Below are 19,667 nucleotides of genomic sequence, written 5' to 3' on the forward strand. Positions count from 1 at the left end.
ACAAAGGAGCCGTAATTTGTAAGTAGGTTCAATGTTTTCCCTTTTTTTTTTTTTTTTTTTGCTTCCCTCCCATAAGCACAGTTTGCAAACTTCTGCTGCAATTCTTGCTGGAGAAAAGAGCCCAGCCAAGAGCTCCCAGCACCCTCCTGCCTGTGGTTAGCGCTAACCACCACAGCCCTGCAGCACTGGCTATAACACACAGCTACAACAGGGTGTTCTTCTTGCTCGAAAACAAAAGCTGATGTTTCATCAGCATTAGATCTTTTTAACGCTTGTGTCCTGGCCTGGAGCCTCTGCAGCACGTGGGAGAGGTGGGAGCAGTGGGTGCAGACATCCAGACTTTTCTGTGGTTGGGTTGCACCAGCTTCCTCCAGAAAGCGGGGACAGGAGGGTCACTGCCCCCACCTCCTCACAGCACTGTTACAAGCAACAGCAAATGAACACAGCATAAGCACAGGGTTTTACCAAGGAGGTAAAAGATTAGGTGAAAGGGAAGGTAAACTCTAGCTGTACATTTTCTCTGGGACTACCAACATTTCTTGCTGCAAAATGTGATGGTGTGGTTAAAATCTGCTGTTTCCTAAAAGGTGCTGCATTCCCAAAAGTGCTCCATGAAATGCAGGGTGGCACAGGAGCACAAGACTATACAAAATAGTACTGGCAAACCATGTGGCAGAGCAAAAGCTCAAGGAGAACCAAGTGCTTGCAGCACCAAGCCAGGTATGAGAGATTTCAGAAAAAAAAAATATTTAAAGCAAGATTAATGGATACTCTGAACTCATGGCAAACTCCTAGAGAAGCAGGAAAAGGACTATTAGGGGTCTGCTGGCTCTGGCTGGGCTGGAGTTGTTTTCTTCATAGCAGCTCATATGCTGCTGTGTTTGGGATTTGTGACTAAAACAGTGTTGATAACACACCAGTGTTTTGGCTGTTGCTGAGCAGTGCTTGCACAGTGTCAAGGCTTTCTCTTCTCCCCCTCTCTGCTTCCCCTGGGAGTCAGCTGGGGTGGGCAAGACGCTGGGAGGGGACACAACCAGGAGAGCTGACCCAAGCCAAAGGGATAGCGTGTGCCCTATAATGTCATGTTTGGATACCAACCGGTCATCATGGGGGAGGTGGTGAGCGATCGCCCGTGCATCGTTTGGATTCTTTTTTCTTCTTCATTCCCTTCACTAATTAAACTAACTTTATCTCAACCCACGAGTTTTCTCACTTCTGCACCTCCTGTCCTGCTGGACGGATAGGGAGGAAGCAAGCGGCTGTGTGCTGCTGGCCAAGGTCTGTGGGAGAGAGGCAATTCGACATCAGCCTGTCAGCTCTGCGCAGCCCCTGACAAGCAGCAAGGCTTTGATGAGAAACAGGCCTTGGGAGAAAGATAAGAAACTGCTGAGTTGTGCCAAGGTGGCAGGGAAAAAACAACAGACAGCTGCAACATTGAGCTGTGGAAAAGTACTGAACTGTGAGAAGTTACCGCTGTGTGAACAAGAAGGTGATTGGCCTGCACAGCGCGTGTTGGAGTGGTCTTATGCTGATAGGAGAAAAGGTTGATAGCTGTCTAATTGCTGATTTGCTAATTATGAAGTGAGAGCTTTAATCAGAGCATACGTATGTACTATTGTAAGAATAAACGCCCTGCCTGCAGAAAGAAAAAAGAGCACTCTGACTCGTTATTTTAGCCACTACAAAGGTCAACCCACCGCGCGGATCAAAGGCTCAGTCTGTGTTTGGATCTGCAGTCACGCATGAGGAAGGGTCCACAAAGGTCTGAAATTCTGCTTATTGCAGCATCCCACATAGAAAACAGTTCTCCCATCCAAACCAAGAACTATACATATTTATAGTCCAAAGAGAAACTTCAGATAAAAAAAAAAAAAAATCTGTAAAATACAATGGATAAAATTATCCAAACATTAGATTTACAAAGTACCAGCGAAAGAGCTGGTAGGGCTTCTGGGAACACAAAAGGCTTCCCAGAAAACCAGAATAACACCCAGTTCGCTTACAATCAGGTATCACTAACAATTAAGCAAGTTCATCCGTGTCATCAGCTTTCCAAGGAAATCCAAGCTCTAGAAACATCTTGGAGAAAAGGAGCCCATCAAGAACAGAGTCAAGCACTTCACAGTGTTACTGGTGGCCACTTCTTGGCTAGATCATCATGCATAGCTTCGGGGATCCACTGACAATAGGCTGTGAGCAAATCTGGAATGAAAGAGCGGAGCGATTAGATGGCTACGGGAGCGAGGGACTGCGGTGGTTTTGCTGTGGCGTCACCCTGCTCCCAGGCTGAGAGCAAGAACCAACTTTCCATCACTGTGATAGTGTTGGAGCTTGGACATCTGCATGCAGATATAAAAATACCAAGTGCGGGAGAATTACTGTGAAAGCCATCGCTGCATCACTTTGCTGCTGCTTCTGTAAAGAACTCTTATAATCTGGTATCCTAATACTGAACAAAAATCATTTTACGTGGAAAAAAATTTTCCTGTATCCACTGACAGTATCATCATAGTCTAACTTTTCAAAAGCCCAAACCAAACATTTTAACTGTGGTTAGAACTACAGAAAAAAATTCTTAAAATACAAATAAATGTTGCTTTCTAAAGTACAGGAAACTCCAGTTCTTCACAAGAACCAAACCCAGAGCACTACTGTTTCTGGTAAGAAAATAGCAAATATTTAGAGCTTATCAAATGAAATCATCCATTTTAAAAATTCTAACTCAACGGTGCTCAAGGTAGTACCGAGTCTGCACTGGTATAACTAATAAAGCAAGCAGAACACTTACATTTAGGATTTTTCTTCCATGCAGCCAGTAAAGCATCACGATTGTCACAATTCTCTGCAACTAGAGCCTGCAGGAGGGATTCTGTCCTGGGCTGAAGTCTAAATCAGGCCAAAATAAAACGGTGCAGTAAAACAATGTTCATTAGCACAGTTCAGCAAAGTGTTATAGCATTGAGGTTACCTTTCTGAATTCATACTCTCAGTATTTTTACAAGGCTAAATATAGATGTAGAAACACACGACCTCTGGATACAGAGGCATGTCATTGGCTCAAGAAAGTTCACTAGAAGTAGTTTCTTCCCCCTACCACAACTTTTTGTTGTTAAAAGTAGCAGCAGCAGCTCTTCTTGCTGACAGCATGAAGTTGTCTGCTATGCAGCTGCATCACACACAGCAAAGCAAAAAGGAATCCATAGGTCTCATGCTGAACTCGGAATTGACTGAAACAGGAAAACACTTTGTAATTGTAGAACCCTCAGATAACATCAGTCACTTTTAACAAAGTCTTTCAAAATCCTTGCATCTATCAACTCCAGGAAAACTCACAGAAAGCTTATTTTGGCAAACAAGAGCAGACACCAGGAGAATAGCAAGGGAAGCAAGAGCCGACAGTCCTTTGAGTGTTGCAGTTCTATAAATGTCGTCAAAACCACAAGAAAACATGGTCTGTGGAAACATGTTTTTGAAAAAAATAAAGACGGAATAATTGGCCAAACTGCAAAGAAAAGCAAGGAAAGTAGTAGTGCTCATCTGACATTTTCTTACATGTGTGAGCAATTTATTTGTATGAAGCAGCCCGCAGAGGTCAGTGTGACCAGCAGGTTGTGTGTGTTCCTCCACACCACCCTTACAATTGCCCAATTCTCTTGAGACACAATTTTTCTTGGTAAGAAAACTCATTTTCCTCTCCCTGCAGCTACTGCCAAGATCACTATCTAAAACACCCTTCCCAGCATTGAATTTTTTTAACTTGAAAGGAAGTTAAAAGTGTTCAGTGGAAACAACAAACTTAAGTTTTTTTCAACAACTTACTTGGACCATGTCTTCAGCATTATGAGGGGACTGGACAGCAGACACTGGCTGTAAGAACTCAAGTTTTCAATGACCTGGAAGATTTGTTATAACAAGTACATAATGAACAAGGTAAATTAATGGTTCTGTGGAGACAGTCATCAATGAACTTGGACTACTATGGACTTCCATTCCATATCCTCTATTACCACCTCTCCCCCATCCATGTCTCCATACCAATGACTAGATGACTCTTGTGTCTCAAAATGGACAAAGACATGAGCTATAGCTTTTTTCCTCTGCAAAAACAAGACTTAAATTTAGGGGTCTCTTTCACCCAAATGCTGACTTTCATGCTGTTTCATATTTTAAAGATATCTTCCCCACCCCACCAACTGCAGCAAACTCCTCCAGCCACCAGCCAGTTATGAGGAATGGGCATGCACATAAAGAAAGAAGCCACAAGGCTCAACTCCTCCAAAAACGGCTAAAAACTTATCGTTCACATCAAGGAAGTAACGCAGCTGGAACACACTCACCTTTCCTTCAAGCAGGAACCTGGCAAAGTATTTGTAGCGATCGATACCTTCTGGGTAATCAACTTCCACAGCAGGGAGCTGCCAGCTAACTCGATCTGGAAAGAAAGATCACAACGAGTCTCCTAAATGCTCAAAGAGGAGGGTACATTTCCACAGGAGATGTGACAACAGAGGTGCTAAGAGAAGTGGAGAGGATCCTGCCACCACCCAGCCAGCCTTGCTCCTTCACAGGGGGAGCATAAAATGCCCATGCCAATGGGAACATGCCAATACCTAAATGCTATGAATCCCATGGAGATACTCAAACCACTGTTAAGCTCTTTAAACAGTCCAAGCTGAGCTTGACCTTTCTGATCTGCTGACAGTCTTGTTAAAAGCAGCATTACAGTAACTATGGAGCAGCTCTCAGACAAAACTACCAAGTGACACTTTTTAAGACACTTACAAAAGACACTTGGTCTGTGACATCGAATTCGGCCTGTTTCGGGGCAGTAAGACGGAGGAGGATTTTCCAGAGGCTTTCCAAAGTGGCAGTATGGAGGCAACAGGGCAGGAATCCACTCAGGTTCGACTGCGGACACACCTTAGGAAGGGAAAACACACACCTGAATGCAGGCTTGCTGCCAAGGGCTGCCAGTCGCTAGCACTCCCATGAGTACAGCGCATGGGCAGGATCTCATCTCCACGGATTTACTTGTATCTCATTTTTCAAATCAACTTTTTTACGTTCTTCTGTTCAGAGACCAGCACTAGGTAGCTATTGCTGACAGAGCTGCTGCAGAGCAGCTATTTCAGAAGCTGAGCTTTGCTCCAGCCAATTCCGCTTGACAAAGAATAAACCAGGCCAATTTTTCCCCCTGATCCAGATCTAGAAAGCATAAGGACCCAATCCCAGCAGGTATGACCACTCTGTAATGAGAGCACTCCATCACCACAGCAAGGGAAACGTTCTGCCAAGGCATTTCTGAATTCCTCACCATACCTGCAGAGCCAGTAGGCACCACAGCAGACTCACCTTTCATATACAGTTTTGTAGTCTCAACAATTTCTTGATACACCACAAACTCTGGGAGTTGTTTGAAGAGAACTGAGCTTGGATGGATGAACACTGGGTCATCCAGGAGAGCAGTCTTTAAGAAAGCACAAAAGATTGAAGCAGAGTAAGATGAGTTACGGGCAATCCAATTCCTATTTGCATCTAATTTCAAGTCTCTCCAAGATGTACATTTATATGGTTTCCTTAAGTGATGGAGGTTTTTAATAACCCCATAATTTTCTGCTTCACCTTCTCTGGAGACATCAAGCACTTTGCAAGATAGGCTAATGCTACTTCTTAGCTCTTACACAACAATTCCTACGTGAGAACTGGGAAATTGCAACACTGGAAACATAAATTCTATGGAGAGAAGTTGTAAAAAGCCAGCACACACAGCCCCAACGCTACGCCCAGTCAGAAGCCCAGGCTTTGCACAGGAGTGTCTTTCTGCCACACAGGGGAAGAGGAATTTCAGTCAAATCAAGCTGTTTACCTTGTAGGCATTTTTCCACTTGTCATCCAGAAGCTCTTCTGCCTGAACCCTTCGGGCAACGTGATCTCCCAGCCCTGCCAGCACAATCTGTCTCAAGTAAGTTGCTTGAGCTTCTGTTGGGGGCTTCATCTTTGGATCAACATAGAGACCAGCATCAGTGCAGACTGAGTTCACTGCAGGGAAAAAAGAGGTAAGTTAAGATTCAATAGAAATAAAAAGGTTGCAACAAACAAGCTAGTTGATTTGTCACCCCCCAAAAGAGAATAAACACTGCAATTCCTCTCAAAACCCACTTACCTGCTGTTGTCAGCTGCCCTCTCAAACGCCTGATTTCCAGCATGGCTTTGTATCGGAGCCCATTTTCTTCACAGAATTTACGGGTACACCCAGCATATTCACAGGCCCCCACTGCTCCTGGAAGTGAACAGTCAGGCAGAGAAAACCACTTAGCCAATCAGCTCTAATTAAACCAACTGTGGGACAGTACTGTCACAGTCAACACGTGCGTATCGCAGCTCCCACTTGTCATCAGCGTGGGATGCTGGCAGGCTGCCCAGAGAACAGCCTAGAAAATACACTGCTGGACTCAGGCCTACAGCACGAGGATGCCTGTGGTTGTATAAAGCCGAGAGCTCAGGGTGACAGGGAGAACAGAATGAAGTTAACAGTATGGGGAAATCGCTGTCTGCAATACCTAACATCACCATGAGGTCTCCTAGCATTTGCATCGGCCCCTGCCCAGCCCAGATCCTTTGCATCTGTAAAAGCCTTGCTTTCTTCCCCTTCAGTTTTGCCGTCTCTTCCTCACTTACTGCTGGCCTAAAAGAAAGACGAAACAGCATAAATGAGTATTGTGCTTACGTGCAGAGGGGCCTCAACGTAAGAGGCATCAGCTGTGACAAGGTGTGGCATCCTGTCAGGCTAACTCACTCGCCTGTCAAACTCTTCAAAAAGCTCCCGGACGGTCATCGCAGACACTATGGTGATGGTGTACGGCAGGCAGTCGTGCTGCCTGCTTAAGGCCAACATCTTTGCATAGCGGGGGGCTACAGGGAAAGTGGCCATTATTCTGCCCAGGGGACTAATAGGGCAACTCAGCTTTGCTGCCAGCTGCTGCGTCAGCCTGCGGGAGGAAGAGAAAAGTAATGAATTCACTTCTGCATTAGAACAAGTTTGTGTTTCTGGTTTTGGCAGCCCAATTCATTTTGTGTTTTCTCAGATTTTGTTATGTACTGGTCCCAAAAGCTGGGGAAAGATTCCTCTTCCTCATGCAGTTCCCGCCTGCCCTGCATGGCACAGTCCTCACAGTCTTTCCCTGCCCAAACACACCCAGGGTCAGTAAAACAAACAGGGGTGAACCAGAGACTGTTAAAATGATGCCAGTCTCTGTACAAAAGCACACCCTCAGATGTGAGGGCTGAGATGGAAAAGCAAGCAGGACAGCAGTGCCACTGCCTCCATAGTGGAGGCCGAGCAGCAGTGCAGAGAGGAAATTTGTGGGGGACCACAGACGTTACCTTCCCATCATCGGGGGTTCCTTCAAGGCACCCAGGGCTATCAGCAACTCCTCAGCTGCCGCAAGTGCTTCTGTTGGAGGTGGCGTTGGGAACGGGAAGTTGATTACCTACGGACACCGAGAGAAAATGCCTCAGTACATCACTGACATGGCTCTCACTGAAAACCAGAGCCTGAACGCAGTAAGAAGTCCTGCAGGGGAGCAAAACTCTCCCCTCTGGTTACATACACCAAAGAAAAACATTTAGGGTGTTTGCCAGGAGCAAGAGGAAAGGCCATACAATGGGAGGAAACAATTAGAACAAAAACATCAGGAAACAGGAATACCAGCATCACCCTTAGCTGCCACCGACTGCAGGCACCGCCTAGGGCAGGCTGCTTTAAGGTCTAACTTTTTGTGCTTTCTGAAAGTGATCAAGTACCTCCAAAACACAACCCCTGTTTGGGCAGGGTTTTTCTCACTCCTAAGAATATAAGAAAGCTCTTATTACCTGAACAAACATGTCTGTTAAGGCTTGGTGGAAATCTTACCAGCTTCTGCAATGTGCAGAACCAAAATCAAGTCCCAGGATCCTGATTTCTAACACAAGGCACAACCTCAAGCAATGATGATAAAAGACATTTGTGTTTGTTTCTGGCTCCTAGGGGCAACCGCTTTAATGAGCACTGTAGTACCAAGCCAATTTACACCTCACCTTTTCTATATTTAATGCCTTCATTTGCAGAATCAAGTCTTCTACCGGTCGCTTTGTTATTTCTGGAGCAGAAAATTTCTCAAAGTCCATGAAGACTGCTGAAGAGTATAACCTAGTGGACCAGAAGTGCTGCTTAGAGACTTAAAAGAAATCTTCACTCAAAAGATATGCATGAAAAACTGGCAAGGGATGTTAAAAAAGGCAGCTGGGGGTACTACGTACATAACCATGTAATTATTTACATGCTTGGGGCATACTGCCTTATTCACAAAAAGTTGACTTGGCTTGGAGTGGAATCCATGCTAATCTGGCTACCAAAATAAGGGTTTTCAGCAAGAAAAAGGCCCCTGAGAAGCCAAACTGTCAAACAACATCACCAGCGACAGTTCATGGTTGGCTTCACCTCTCCTATTTGAATGAAGAGCAGACAAAATCAAAATGCTTCAAGCAGCACTAGGTCCTTGTGAAAGGGTGTCCTGGTGCTCCAATGATCCATCAGGACCCAGCCCTTCAGCTGTGCTCCCTCTCAGCCCAAGGAAAGTTAACTCTATCCTGGCCAAAACGAGGACAAAGGGGCAGCAGGATGAGGGAAGTTGTCGAATTCACACTGACACTAGCTGGGCTTTTTGTTTCTCCTAACCCTCTCCAGGGCAGGTAGCTAACCTGTAACAGTGCCCTGGTTCTGTCCGGCCAGCCCGACCTGCCCGCTGGTTAGCTGAAGCTTGAGATATCCAGGTGACTCTGAAAGATGAAACCCCAGTAATTTTGTCGTAGAAACGTTTCTTGACCTTTCCACAATCAACCACGTATTTGATGCCCGGGATGGTAAGCGATGTTTCAGCCACATTGGTGGCTACAACACACAGCCTTGTGCCAGGAGGAGGAGCCCTGAATACCTACAAGAAATAGATGGGCATGTGAAATGCACTGCCAACAATGGAAAAAAGACAGGCAGTCAACGTGGATGTGTTGTGAAGGGATGACAGTGCATATGGCACTGCAGGTGAAACCCAAGAGCGAGACCAACGACTTAACTCTTTGTCTCTAGCTCTGGAGCTCTCTATCCAGCTCAGTTAATCCCTCAGAAACATCCAGAGAGGCTCCAGGCGGAGCAGACACACCAGTGTTGAGTTGTATTTAGACATACTGCTGCCACCTCCAAAGCCCAAGAGGGAATGCAAGAATCTGTCCGAACTGCCTGCTGGCAGTGCCATCCTGACGTGCCCTGGGGCCGTGGCTAATTTTAACATGCTGCAGGATTGTCACTTTCCATCTCTCCAAAGCTGCTGAACTGGCCCATTAGGGAAATCCCAGCCCAACTTGCCCACTGGGCCACTCAAGTCTGCCCACTGATGGATTGTGCAAGATAGAAATTTTAACTCTCAAAGCACATGTGACTTTAGACAATGATCACACGTATCTATAAGAACCATTTACTCATTGTGACAATAAATCCTTTACCTTTGCTTGTTTCTCTGGTGCCAGCAAAGAATAGAGCGGGAGCACGTAGAGTGGAAGAGATGAATCCGATTTCTCATCTGTGAAGAAACAAACCTATATTGTTAAATACGTGGTAAGTCAACTTCCAGGCTTAGTCCCAACAATGTCTTCAAAACCACCACTCCATTTGAAAACCAGTGAAGTATTTGGAACAAGGCTGAAGCTGGAAAACCTTAATAGCTTTTCCATGACACAGGTCTGCTGTGTTATCACACCAGTTTAGCAAAGCACAGCTAGCTTCTGTCATGCATTTCACAGGTGACAGGATATGGAATTTATATTTCATAAGTGCCAAACCTTCTTCCGAGTCTCCATCTCCTAAATCAAGATCGATATCAGACCCTGCAATATCATCATCAGTTTCAGCGTCTCTGTCTTCATCTCCTTCATCCACTGGAACAACAGAGTAATTGTCCAGATCAATTTTGGGGAGTGCCTGAGAAAGACAGGAAAGATGACCACAGAGCATTAAGGAGGGGACACAAACAGCACTTTTTATTGCTTTGAAAGCAAAGCTGAGCACTTACTCCAAACATTTGTTAACCTGAAGGTGACAGAGGGATTGAGAGATTTCATTTGTATTTTAAGGTTGAGGTTCAGCATTTGGTAACTGTGAGAGTCGGGGCGAACAACTCGAGTATTTTAAACAGTATTTTGTGCCAAGTCAAGCTTCTTCACTTGGAGGACAGTGGGAAAGGGTAAAATTTCTTTACTTCAGGCCCCTTCAGCTACCAGGATCCAATGTCAGCAGACAGTATATCTGTAGCATCAAGATCTCCTGCTAACAAAGCACATGTAGGACTTGGCTGGAAGCCAAATGCTACCCTTCGTCACAGATGCATCAGTCCCAATTTTGGGTAACAAACAGCAAGATGAGGTGCAGCCCTGGAGCCAGCAAGTCTGGAACTCCTTCCATTAACGTTTCAATGGTCAGTACTCAACCGAAATCAATCTCCTGCCCATAATATCCAGGGACACATTTTCACCCTCTGCTGCTCATACCGCAGCAGTTATCAGTGCAGGCAGTATTACTGGATTTCCTGAGGAGACACACGTAGGCTACAAGGCTTCATGCAAGTCTAAAACAGCCTGGTGAGAAACACAGCTACACAGGAGTACTGTTTTGCAGGGAGGTACCTGCTCCTTCCTGTCTCTTGAAGGAATTCTAGCCATCACACATTACCATAACTTTCTTCCGCTTCCTCGATTTCTTAAATTTTCTGATTTCTTCCACTGATTCTTCTTTGTCATCATCTCCTCCTACAAAAACAGCCAGTGGAATTACTGTTAGCTGAGCATGCTTTCCTCTTGGAAAAGGTAGTGGGAAGAGTCTGGTCCCACTCCCATCTTTCTGAGGATTCAAAAAGTGTCACAGTGTGAAAAGAAGCAAATAGTCACATTGAAGGCAGAAGGGACAGTGATGACACACAAGTTTAACATAATTCCATTTAGGAACCATACAGAGGATCGACAGCAGCACACTCAGCAGCTGTATGCCTTGAGGTTTAGGAGATGATTAGCTGAGCTATATTAGAATTTGACTTTCTAAACTCATCTTGGGAAATTCCACTATCCTGAAAATAAACAGTCACCAACGAGCAGCTGCGTTTCCACTTTAATTCACAACCAACAGAGTAAATGAAGAAATGCAGTGGATTCTGGGGAACTGGATGGCATCACACACATAAACCTCTTCCCCAAACTCAAAACAGCACAAACTTAACAATCAGTCATCAAAATCATCCACAATGAGCCCTTTCCTCAACCCTTGTTTTTTGGGTGTTTAAAATAAAAGCTCTTATTTTTAGGTGCAAAGCAAACTCACTTAAGTGGGATAAATTCAAAGTTTAACAGCCCTTTGTTCTATAGCATTACCTGCAGCGTTGTTTTTCTGGAATGGAAAGGCTTTCCTTAGCCTTCTACAGAGAGAGTGAACTTCTGCTTGGCCTGTTAAAAACACCAAAATCCCACCTGCAAGAGAAGAAATCACTCTCAACCTCAGCATAGGTATTTCACCTTGGAAAGCTTCAGATCTTGTTCTTGATAAAAGACAGGTCGAATATACTGTGAAGTAACACGGAGGAACAGGGTGTCTGACTGCATCTGTCTTCTACTAATCCCTTGAGACGCATGCTAGTGTAACTATGATTTAATTGAAGGGTAATTTTCACAAGAAAAACCTTCTGAGTAAAAGCACAGAATACGTCATTGCAGTCCCATGTTCAACTTACAAAAAAGCCTCACCCCAAACCAAAACAAAAACCTCCCCCTCAAAAAAACCCCAGAAAACTTCAGACATGTTAAGTGTAAAGAATTTGAGAGGTTCTCAGCAGTGACCTTACCTGGGGGCAACATTCGATGGATTTTACACACCTTTCTGAAGCACTCCCCACTATAGTCATCTAGGGGGGTTTTCTTGTTAAAATGAACAGTTACAGGGAATTGCCTTGCATCTACCTAGAGAGGAAATACAAAAAAAGGGTTTGTTTGCTGTCGTAACTCCAGCACAATTACTACAGCTTTCGTGGGGGAACTAGAAAAGGTCACCCTGTATTTCTGTTCAGCTCCTGTTTTTGGTAACCTACCAAACACCAGACCCTCAGAAGTTATCAGTGTTGTATAGCCTGAACACCACAAAACCAAGCTAGAAACCAAAACTTTTCTCTCTTTCAGATCATCAACTCGGACTGAGGCTTTCTAGTTCTCCTGAACTGTAACTTACAGTTTTTCAAGATAATCTGATTCTGCCAGGGCAGTTTTCTGATAAAAGCAGAAAGAAAAACACCAAGTCTCAAAAGAAACAATAGTCTAAACAAAATAACTATTTTTAAATTGATATCTGAAAGATTTCAGCACCAGCTGGAAAGATTAGAGTGCCCCTATTTTTTAACTGGCTTTCTAAAGGAAGCCCTCACTGTATTTCAGCCGTTCCATCTGACGCAGATCCCAGCGAGGAGAACGATACCTGAATAACAGGAGGTGTAACAGAAAACAGCCTGTTGTTATCGGTGAAATCTTCAACGCGAAGGGTAGCCGACATGACGATCAGCTTCAGCGGCAGCCCCTTCTGCAGGGACACAAACGCGTTACTCTGTGCCTGAGAGCATGCGGCAGGTAAGCGGCACAAACCCAGAGCTATTAGCAGGACGGGATACGAGTTTCTGCACCAAAGCACTCAAAATCTAAGACAACAAAAGCACCGCGTCGAGTGACAGAGGATACACGCAGCTTCAAACGCGACGTGTCTGAGAATACACTGGCAGTCCTGATGCTGACAGTGACCTGCCTCTAAACCACTCCGTTCTCTCTCCATCCGTACGTGGAACAAAACCAGATGCCCAGCGCTGCCCTGCAGCCCGCCAGCCCCCAGCAGCAGTCAGGGCCAAACACTTCGGTGTCAGACCCGAAACATCTCCTCCAGTGCAACACTAAGCATCTTGCTTTCTAACAGGCTGCTAATTTTAATTACTACATGTGTCTTGTGACACTTGAAGTCTAAAATTGGATATTGAATGAAAAATTATCTGTTGGTACTGATATGTACTGTTTTTCCCCTTTTTGCAGGCTCTGTGCTTCTTCAATCATATGGAAAGACAAACACATCATCTGAGCGTTATTTCAGATTTCCATCAAATTCCACATCACAGAGTCTCTTCATGTCTAACATCCCCCCCCCCCCGCCCCCACCTGCATCTAATACAGAAATACTGCTTCTCTCACCTTTTCACGAAGAGGCACGATGCGAGACAAGAGGCCTATCAAGATATCTGTGTACATACTCCTTTCATGGGCTTCATCAATAATAACGACTTTGTACTTTGAAAGCAGAAAGTCCTGAGAAGAGAGATGGATTTCATCACACAAAGCGTCACCCAAGGCCATCTTTAACTTACAGCTACACAAACACTGACCCCAGCCCCACCCTCTTGGCTGTAGTCTCCCACATATTTGAGCAGAGTTTAACGCATTTACCCTACACAAAGCAGCCTAGTTCCCAAGACTCTCTTCCTTGCTCTCACTTTACACAGTGAGATAACCTAACGTTTCAGGACTTGGGCAGGAATATAAAGGGCTGAGATGAAATACATCTCTGGTGCTGAAAGGGATTTTGCTTTGAAAGGCTGGTGACAAATCCACACAAAGCAACGGGCCTCTTTTTCCAGCTACACAGAATATTTTCCTTTTTATAATACTGAGGACAGCAACTTACCTTCTGAATTTCTTTCAGCAGCACACCATCCGTCATGAACTTGATTTGTGTTTCATCGGTAACATTGCCTTCATATCGGATTTGGTATGAAACCTCTCTGTGAGGAAATACCAGGATAGCCACAAGAAAAAGCATGGGGAGAAACAGAGAATTCACATTCAGACCAGGAAGCAGCCTTCAGCCTAACTAAATTAAGACTTGATGCCAAGACAAGACCAAAAGCACACCATTAGCTCCCCAGAGCCTAGCACACCCAAAATGTGGGAAGCTGGGATATACAGCAATGTCACTTTGAATTATTGGGACGCTTTCTCATATGGAGACAAACTAGCACCACTTCCCACACACTATCTCCACAAAGCTCTCTCTAAAAAGTAACTTACAACCATCAGTAGCAGCGAATCTGCATAGATTTTTTTTTTATAGAAGCCCTACAGAGGAGTTTATAAGAAACTTTCCCACAGTTCTTCACCAAAGACTGAACAAACAACGTGCAAGTCTTGATTTCAGTCCGTGACATACACAGAGCATCTCAGTGTTATCTTCCTAGCAAGGTCTCAGCTTTTTTTCTCCTCACCTGTCTGACAAGTTCATTTCCTTAGCGACGCGTTGGGACATGGACACCGCAGCCACACGCCGAGGCTCGGTGATCCCAATAGCACCATTGGAACTAAAGGGGTGAAGGAAAGAAAAGGAGGGGTTGTTTGGCTGCTTGTTTTAAAGAGAGAAACACTTGGAAAGATGACAACAGAATTTCTGCACAATGGTTCTAAATTAAGTAGCATCACTCACACAGTATCACCTTTAGTTAGAGTTAGAAGAGAAAGACAGAAAGGAAGGTTTGGGATTACCCTTCTGTTACATGTGTATTGATCTGAAGATGCATGTCTCTCAGGAATTTTTGCCCCAAACGTTGTCTCTAATTGCAGCTCACTGAACTCCAGTCCCCCTGGAAACCCCTCTGGTGACAGAGTCCATTTCAGGAGAAACTCAGGCTGGGGCAGCAGCTGGATGCACCTTGACGCAGCTGGCAAGAAGCATCTTATGAGGTGCCCAAGCTTATAAATGTTACCAATAGCACCAGACGATCCACAGCTGTTTTCAAAGATGTTCTTAAGAAAAATGAACATCTCCTTGCAAAGGTAAAAATGAACATGTGTAAGCAGAGGTTAAACTATGTGAGACAGGCAGACAATAAAGCTGAGATGGGCAGACAATAAAGCCCCCCTGTGAAAAACAGGCCAGTGGCTTTGAAGGAAATTTTTGCCTTAGATGTTTCAAAAGATTGCTTATGTGGAGAGACTTTTGCAAGCCAGTCTTATTCCCTCTGGATTTTTTAAATGGCCACTACCACTGTGCAGAAAAGGCCAGGTTCAGTTCAGCCATATGAGAAGAACAGAAACAAAATCAGAAGTGACTGAGCTCAGCTTGAATTTTTCTCATTACACTTGCTACATCTAAAAGACGACTCGTACCTGGCATAGCCAGCTTCATAGAGAAACTGAGGTACTTGTGTGGTTTTACCGCTTCCCGTCTCTCCACATATGATCACAATGGGATTCTCACTAACGGCCTCCATGATGATTTGCTCTTCGGCAAGGATTGGAAGCTTCAGTCTTGCTTCCTAAATAATATAAAACACATATTTTAGTTGAACTGTTTTGTCTCTCGCTCCCTCTCTGTTTTCCCTGGGACTGAAAACTGCTACCTTCCCCAGATTATAAAACCCACAAAAAGGAATTCTGCAGGCTTTGTGGCTCAGAAAGCTCTAAACCAGCTAATATCACACCAGCGTGTCCAAGAACTGGAGTCATCAGAACAGCTTCCCAGAAAGCAGCTGGCAAGCCCTGCACTTTAATTCGTGAAACTTCAGAGTCCCTAGAGTTTATTAATAGAGCACTTCAAGGAAAAGCTCACTTCACAGCTCTGTCTCGTCTGTTCAGACACACGCAGAACTTTTCCCATTTCTGCAGAACGCCCTACCTAGAGCAAACGGGTAAAACTATCCAGCATAAGATCCAGCATAATGGGGAGCTAAAAGTGACTTCACAAGATTTCCCAGCAAAGAATGACAAAAGACTGCTAATAGATTCTATATTTAAAACTAGAGACAAATGCCTATATCCTAAAACAAAAGTAGTTTTCCTTCTGCTAGATTAGACAGGCTTAAAGCTTGGGCATGTGCGTGTACAACTTGCCAGGACAAGGACCCTAAGTGCTCGCTGCTGCCACGCAGGATCAGCAGGAGACACAAGGTAACGCTGCAGCGTCCGCAGGGACCTCACCTGATGGAAGGCACAGTAATTTCCAACCCCCTTGATAAGCATTTCCCCGCTCTCAGAGCCTCACCTGAATCTCAGGAGACCTGTCCACCGGAATGAAAACCGCAGGCTTGCGAGGTGGTTTGTTGGAGGCTGCCTGGCAAACTGGCACGCTGGGACCAGCCGGCTGCTGGTTGGCCAACACCTTCTTCACACCCTCCTCCGGCTTTTCCGCAGTATTCAAATCGCTGGCTGAGGTCTTTCCAGTTTCTTGTTTCGGCTCTTCCTTCTCCTCCTCAGAGCTACTGGGTTCTTCCTCAGGCTCCGATTCTGAATCTGAGCTGTGTCTTCTCTTGTTTGCGCCGCTGATGCTCCTGATCTTTTCAGGTACAGCAGTCCCTGGCTCCTGTATCACCCTAGAACAAAACACCAACATGTGAACTACATTTTGGTCAGTGTTCTCCCAGAACTCAAACCAGACACATCTTCCACACAGACCAGAAAAGTTGCATCGTCACAAGTTACTGCCTGAGCCTGAACCCAGGTTTTACTCAAATAGGGAAAATTTCTACATCTTGGATGCAGAGCAACGTGAGAAGACGTTATCCAGACAGGTTAATCCAGTTCTCCAAAGATCTCCATTCTTGGAGGTTTTCACAACTCTGCTAGGTGAAGCCTTGGCTGACCCAATTGCTGGATTTGTACCTAAATACACTCTATACTGATACTTATTTCTTCAGAAGACATCTTTGTAGTTTATTTCAACTTCTGCCAAAATGCAGCTCTTGATAAATCCAGTTGCTAAGGACCACATCAGCCAATGTTTTCCAATACAACAAAAAAGTTAACTTTATCCAAGAGTTATGTAATTCAGCATAATTTGTAAGAATATGCAGATGTAATTGTCACCCACCTTGTCCCTTATGAAAGGGAAGGCCAAGTTATTTTAATTAACATCCTCTCAAGAGAATGTCATTCCAAACAAGAAAATAAATACCATATTATCAGATAGAAATAGAAAATTATTTAACTCCATCCATTCTGAAGAACCTGAATGCAGTAAGAAGAAAACCAACTGAATCAAGCAAAAAAAGCAAAGTAGGTTGCCAAGTTCTCAACCACAGTGATAAACCAGAATGGTTCTTTCCAAATAATGCTTTACCTTTTCGTCTGATACATGCGCTCCCCAATACCCAGTTTGGAAGTAGTGTACAGAAGCTTCATTTCTGCCTCAGAAGCTTGGACCTCATTCAGCTTGCTCAGCAACTCGGCTCGCTATTTGGGAAAAACAGACAAAATCAGTGCTTATTTTCACCAGGAAATAATTTCATTTCAAGATTTGTTCTTGAGTTCCAAAGGGTGTCCTCTGGCAAATCCTGCTGTCAAGATGAAAAGACGTTCCTGCTGCTATGAGGTCAGTCCTCCCTGATGAAGATTTCAGCCCTGCACTAGAGCAAAAATAGAAATACGGACCTGACCCTTCATCGCTGCAATGAAAAGCTCAGCTGCACCCTTCAAACAGCAGCAAAGAAAATGGATTTGGACTGAAATGCTGGAGGGCTGGAGCAATGGAAGCTTCCCTTCAACTCCCTCACGTGGGACACGGCGCTGGCAGGAGGTCAGACAGCTGCAGTTTTAAGCTACCTCCAAAAATAGAGTTTGTTTGGCAAAACCGTTGTTCAGCCACGAAAACCACCAGGAATTTTGCCCAGAAAGCTTCTACAAAGACAGAAAAGCTCTATTTGCATACGGAAAAATATACAAGAGCTGGAAATAAATGTTTCAGAAGCACTGGCAGTAGCAGAGTTAGAGGTGCATGAAGTTTGGCATTCTGCAGCAGGACAAAGCTTCTCACACAATCCGTGACAACGCTTTTAAAATGTAGCATCAATTACTCTGCCAGAGATGTACGTCACAACACACACCTATTCGGGCAGGGTCAAAGAAAGAACGGGAACCAGGACCCAGAACTGATGCGTTCCTGCAACGCCCGATCCACTGAGAGGGAGGGGAACGTTTTTCCTCACTAGATACACTCAGGAGTCCAGGGGTGGCAGCATGGTTTTACCAAAACGCCCAGCAAAGGGATGGTTAATGCTGTTGTAACATAAACTCTTAAACTTCACCATCTGCACATCCTTGACACGCCCCAGACCGTTCACACCCCAAAAACCACTGGCTGGCACCGCAGAGCTGTCACCCCAGCTCTGGTTTTTCACGCCAGCAACACAATCGCATCCCGTGTCGGGGATTGCCGGCGTCACAGCGCAAAGGAAACCTCTACAGATGCTTCTTAACATCAACCTCTCCCACACGCCGATATTAAGTTCACTTTATTGTTTTAACAGAAGTCACAAAGCTGGAGTTACCAGCAAGCTGCAATGTACCTGTTTTTTCTTTTCCTTCTGTTCTAAAACTTTCTGCAGGTTTTTCTTCTGCTTCTTGCTTAGGGGTTTCTTCTGTTGTTGCACAACACTGGCAACTTTTTTCTTCTTTGCTTTTTTTGCTGGCAGGACCAGGGCATTACTTGCATCAATTCCCTTCAGCGTTGCTTCATCTGAAAACATGTGTTTGATTATTCACCTGTGCCAGGCAGGTTATTTTCAGCACACTGCTTAACAGGCTTATCACAAACCATGCTAGATTTAGCTGTTTTAAACAAACACAACCCTCACTCCCAGCCAAAAAAAATACCACATTTCGGCAAGGGTGAAAGACCATGAAATTGGGGACTTGACAACCTTGTGCTTACTACAGCTGTGAGGGCAATCTTCCTTGACTTACGTAACGACACTATGAAATTTTTGCCTTTTTGCTTAATGCCACCCGGGTCAGCGGTGCAGATCAGGACACAGCGTGTCTTGGGGTGACCCCACAGCCTCCTGCCTCTCCCAACATCAGTAATTTTTAATACTAGAAATCTGTATTAGTAAAGTTTGAATAATAAAAGTAGTATAATAAACGTGCTTTTAAAAAAAGTAACATTTAAGAATGCAAATGTTAAACATCTTTTCAATAATTGCTTTAATAAAGAATTGCTTACATGCAGTAATAGCTTTAATAGCGCTATTAATGCAAAGTCTATAAGATATTCTAAAATAACTTTAATGCTTCCAGTAAAAGTATCATAAAAACACAGTAAAGACATGACAGTAATCCTAAACTCAGCAACTCAGCTTTAGCAAGGTTAAGGACCCAAGCGGCCATCAGGAACACAACGCCAAGGAAGAGGGGCTCGGGGCGCACCTCCCAGCTCCAGCGGCAGCTCCAGCGGCTCGGCGGCGGGCGGCGGCGCGGGGCCCTGCGGCAGCCGCGCCTTCCAGTTGTGCCTGCGGCGCGCCCGGCCCATGGCGGTGGCGGCGGGACCGGGAGCGGGACCGGGAGCAGCCAGGCCCCGCGCGGCCCCACGTGCAGCTGCCAGCGGCCGCCACTTCCGGGCTGCGCGGTCTCGCGAGAAGGGGCGGGGCGCGGCGGCGTGCGCAGGCGCAGTGCGGAGCTTCGGCCCCGGGCCCGGCGCGGGCACCGGCGGCCGCCCCCGGCCTCGCCCCGCCGTGGCCTCCCCGGTGTTTCACAACCGAGTCGGGTCCCTCCGAGCCCCGCGGGGGCAACCGGCCGGGCTC

The 19,667-nt window shown here is 45.3% G+C and overlaps 1 protein-coding gene across 1 annotated transcript; it reads right to left on the reverse strand.

Annotated features, from left to right (window-relative positions):
- Window positions 1-1,812: 1,812 nt before the first annotated feature.
- Window positions 1,813-19,619, reverse strand: DHX37 (DEAH-box helicase 37). Its single transcript, XM_074844169.1, has 27 exons — window positions 19,294-19,619; window positions 18,435-18,604; window positions 17,210-17,322; window positions 16,136-16,463; window positions 15,262-15,410; window positions 14,364-14,456; window positions 13,787-13,883; window positions 13,297-13,410; window positions 12,542-12,643; window positions 11,919-12,033; window positions 11,452-11,547; window positions 10,760-10,836; window positions 9,874-10,012; window positions 9,538-9,614; window positions 8,740-8,972; window positions 8,077-8,188; window positions 7,384-7,490; window positions 6,801-6,989; window positions 6,561-6,685; window positions 6,164-6,280; window positions 5,867-6,039; window positions 5,353-5,467; window positions 4,783-4,920; window positions 4,338-4,432; window positions 3,820-3,893; window positions 2,789-2,886; window positions 1,813-2,202 (listed from the first exon to the last, which is right to left on the reverse strand). The coding sequence occupies exons 1-27, from the start codon at window positions 19,394-19,396 to the stop codon at window positions 2,120-2,122; spliced, it is 3,432 nt and encodes a 1,143-aa protein (XP_074700270.1). The 5' UTR covers window positions 19,397-19,619; the 3' UTR covers window positions 1,813-2,119.
- Between the last annotated feature and the right edge of the window lie 48 nt (window positions 19,620-19,667).

Source organism: Strix aluco, chromosome 18 (assembly GCF_031877795.1).
Source record: "Strix aluco isolate bStrAlu1 chromosome 18, bStrAlu1.hap1, whole genome shotgun sequence".
NCBI classification, from domain to species: domain Eukaryota; kingdom Metazoa; phylum Chordata; class Aves; order Strigiformes; family Strigidae; genus Strix; species Strix aluco.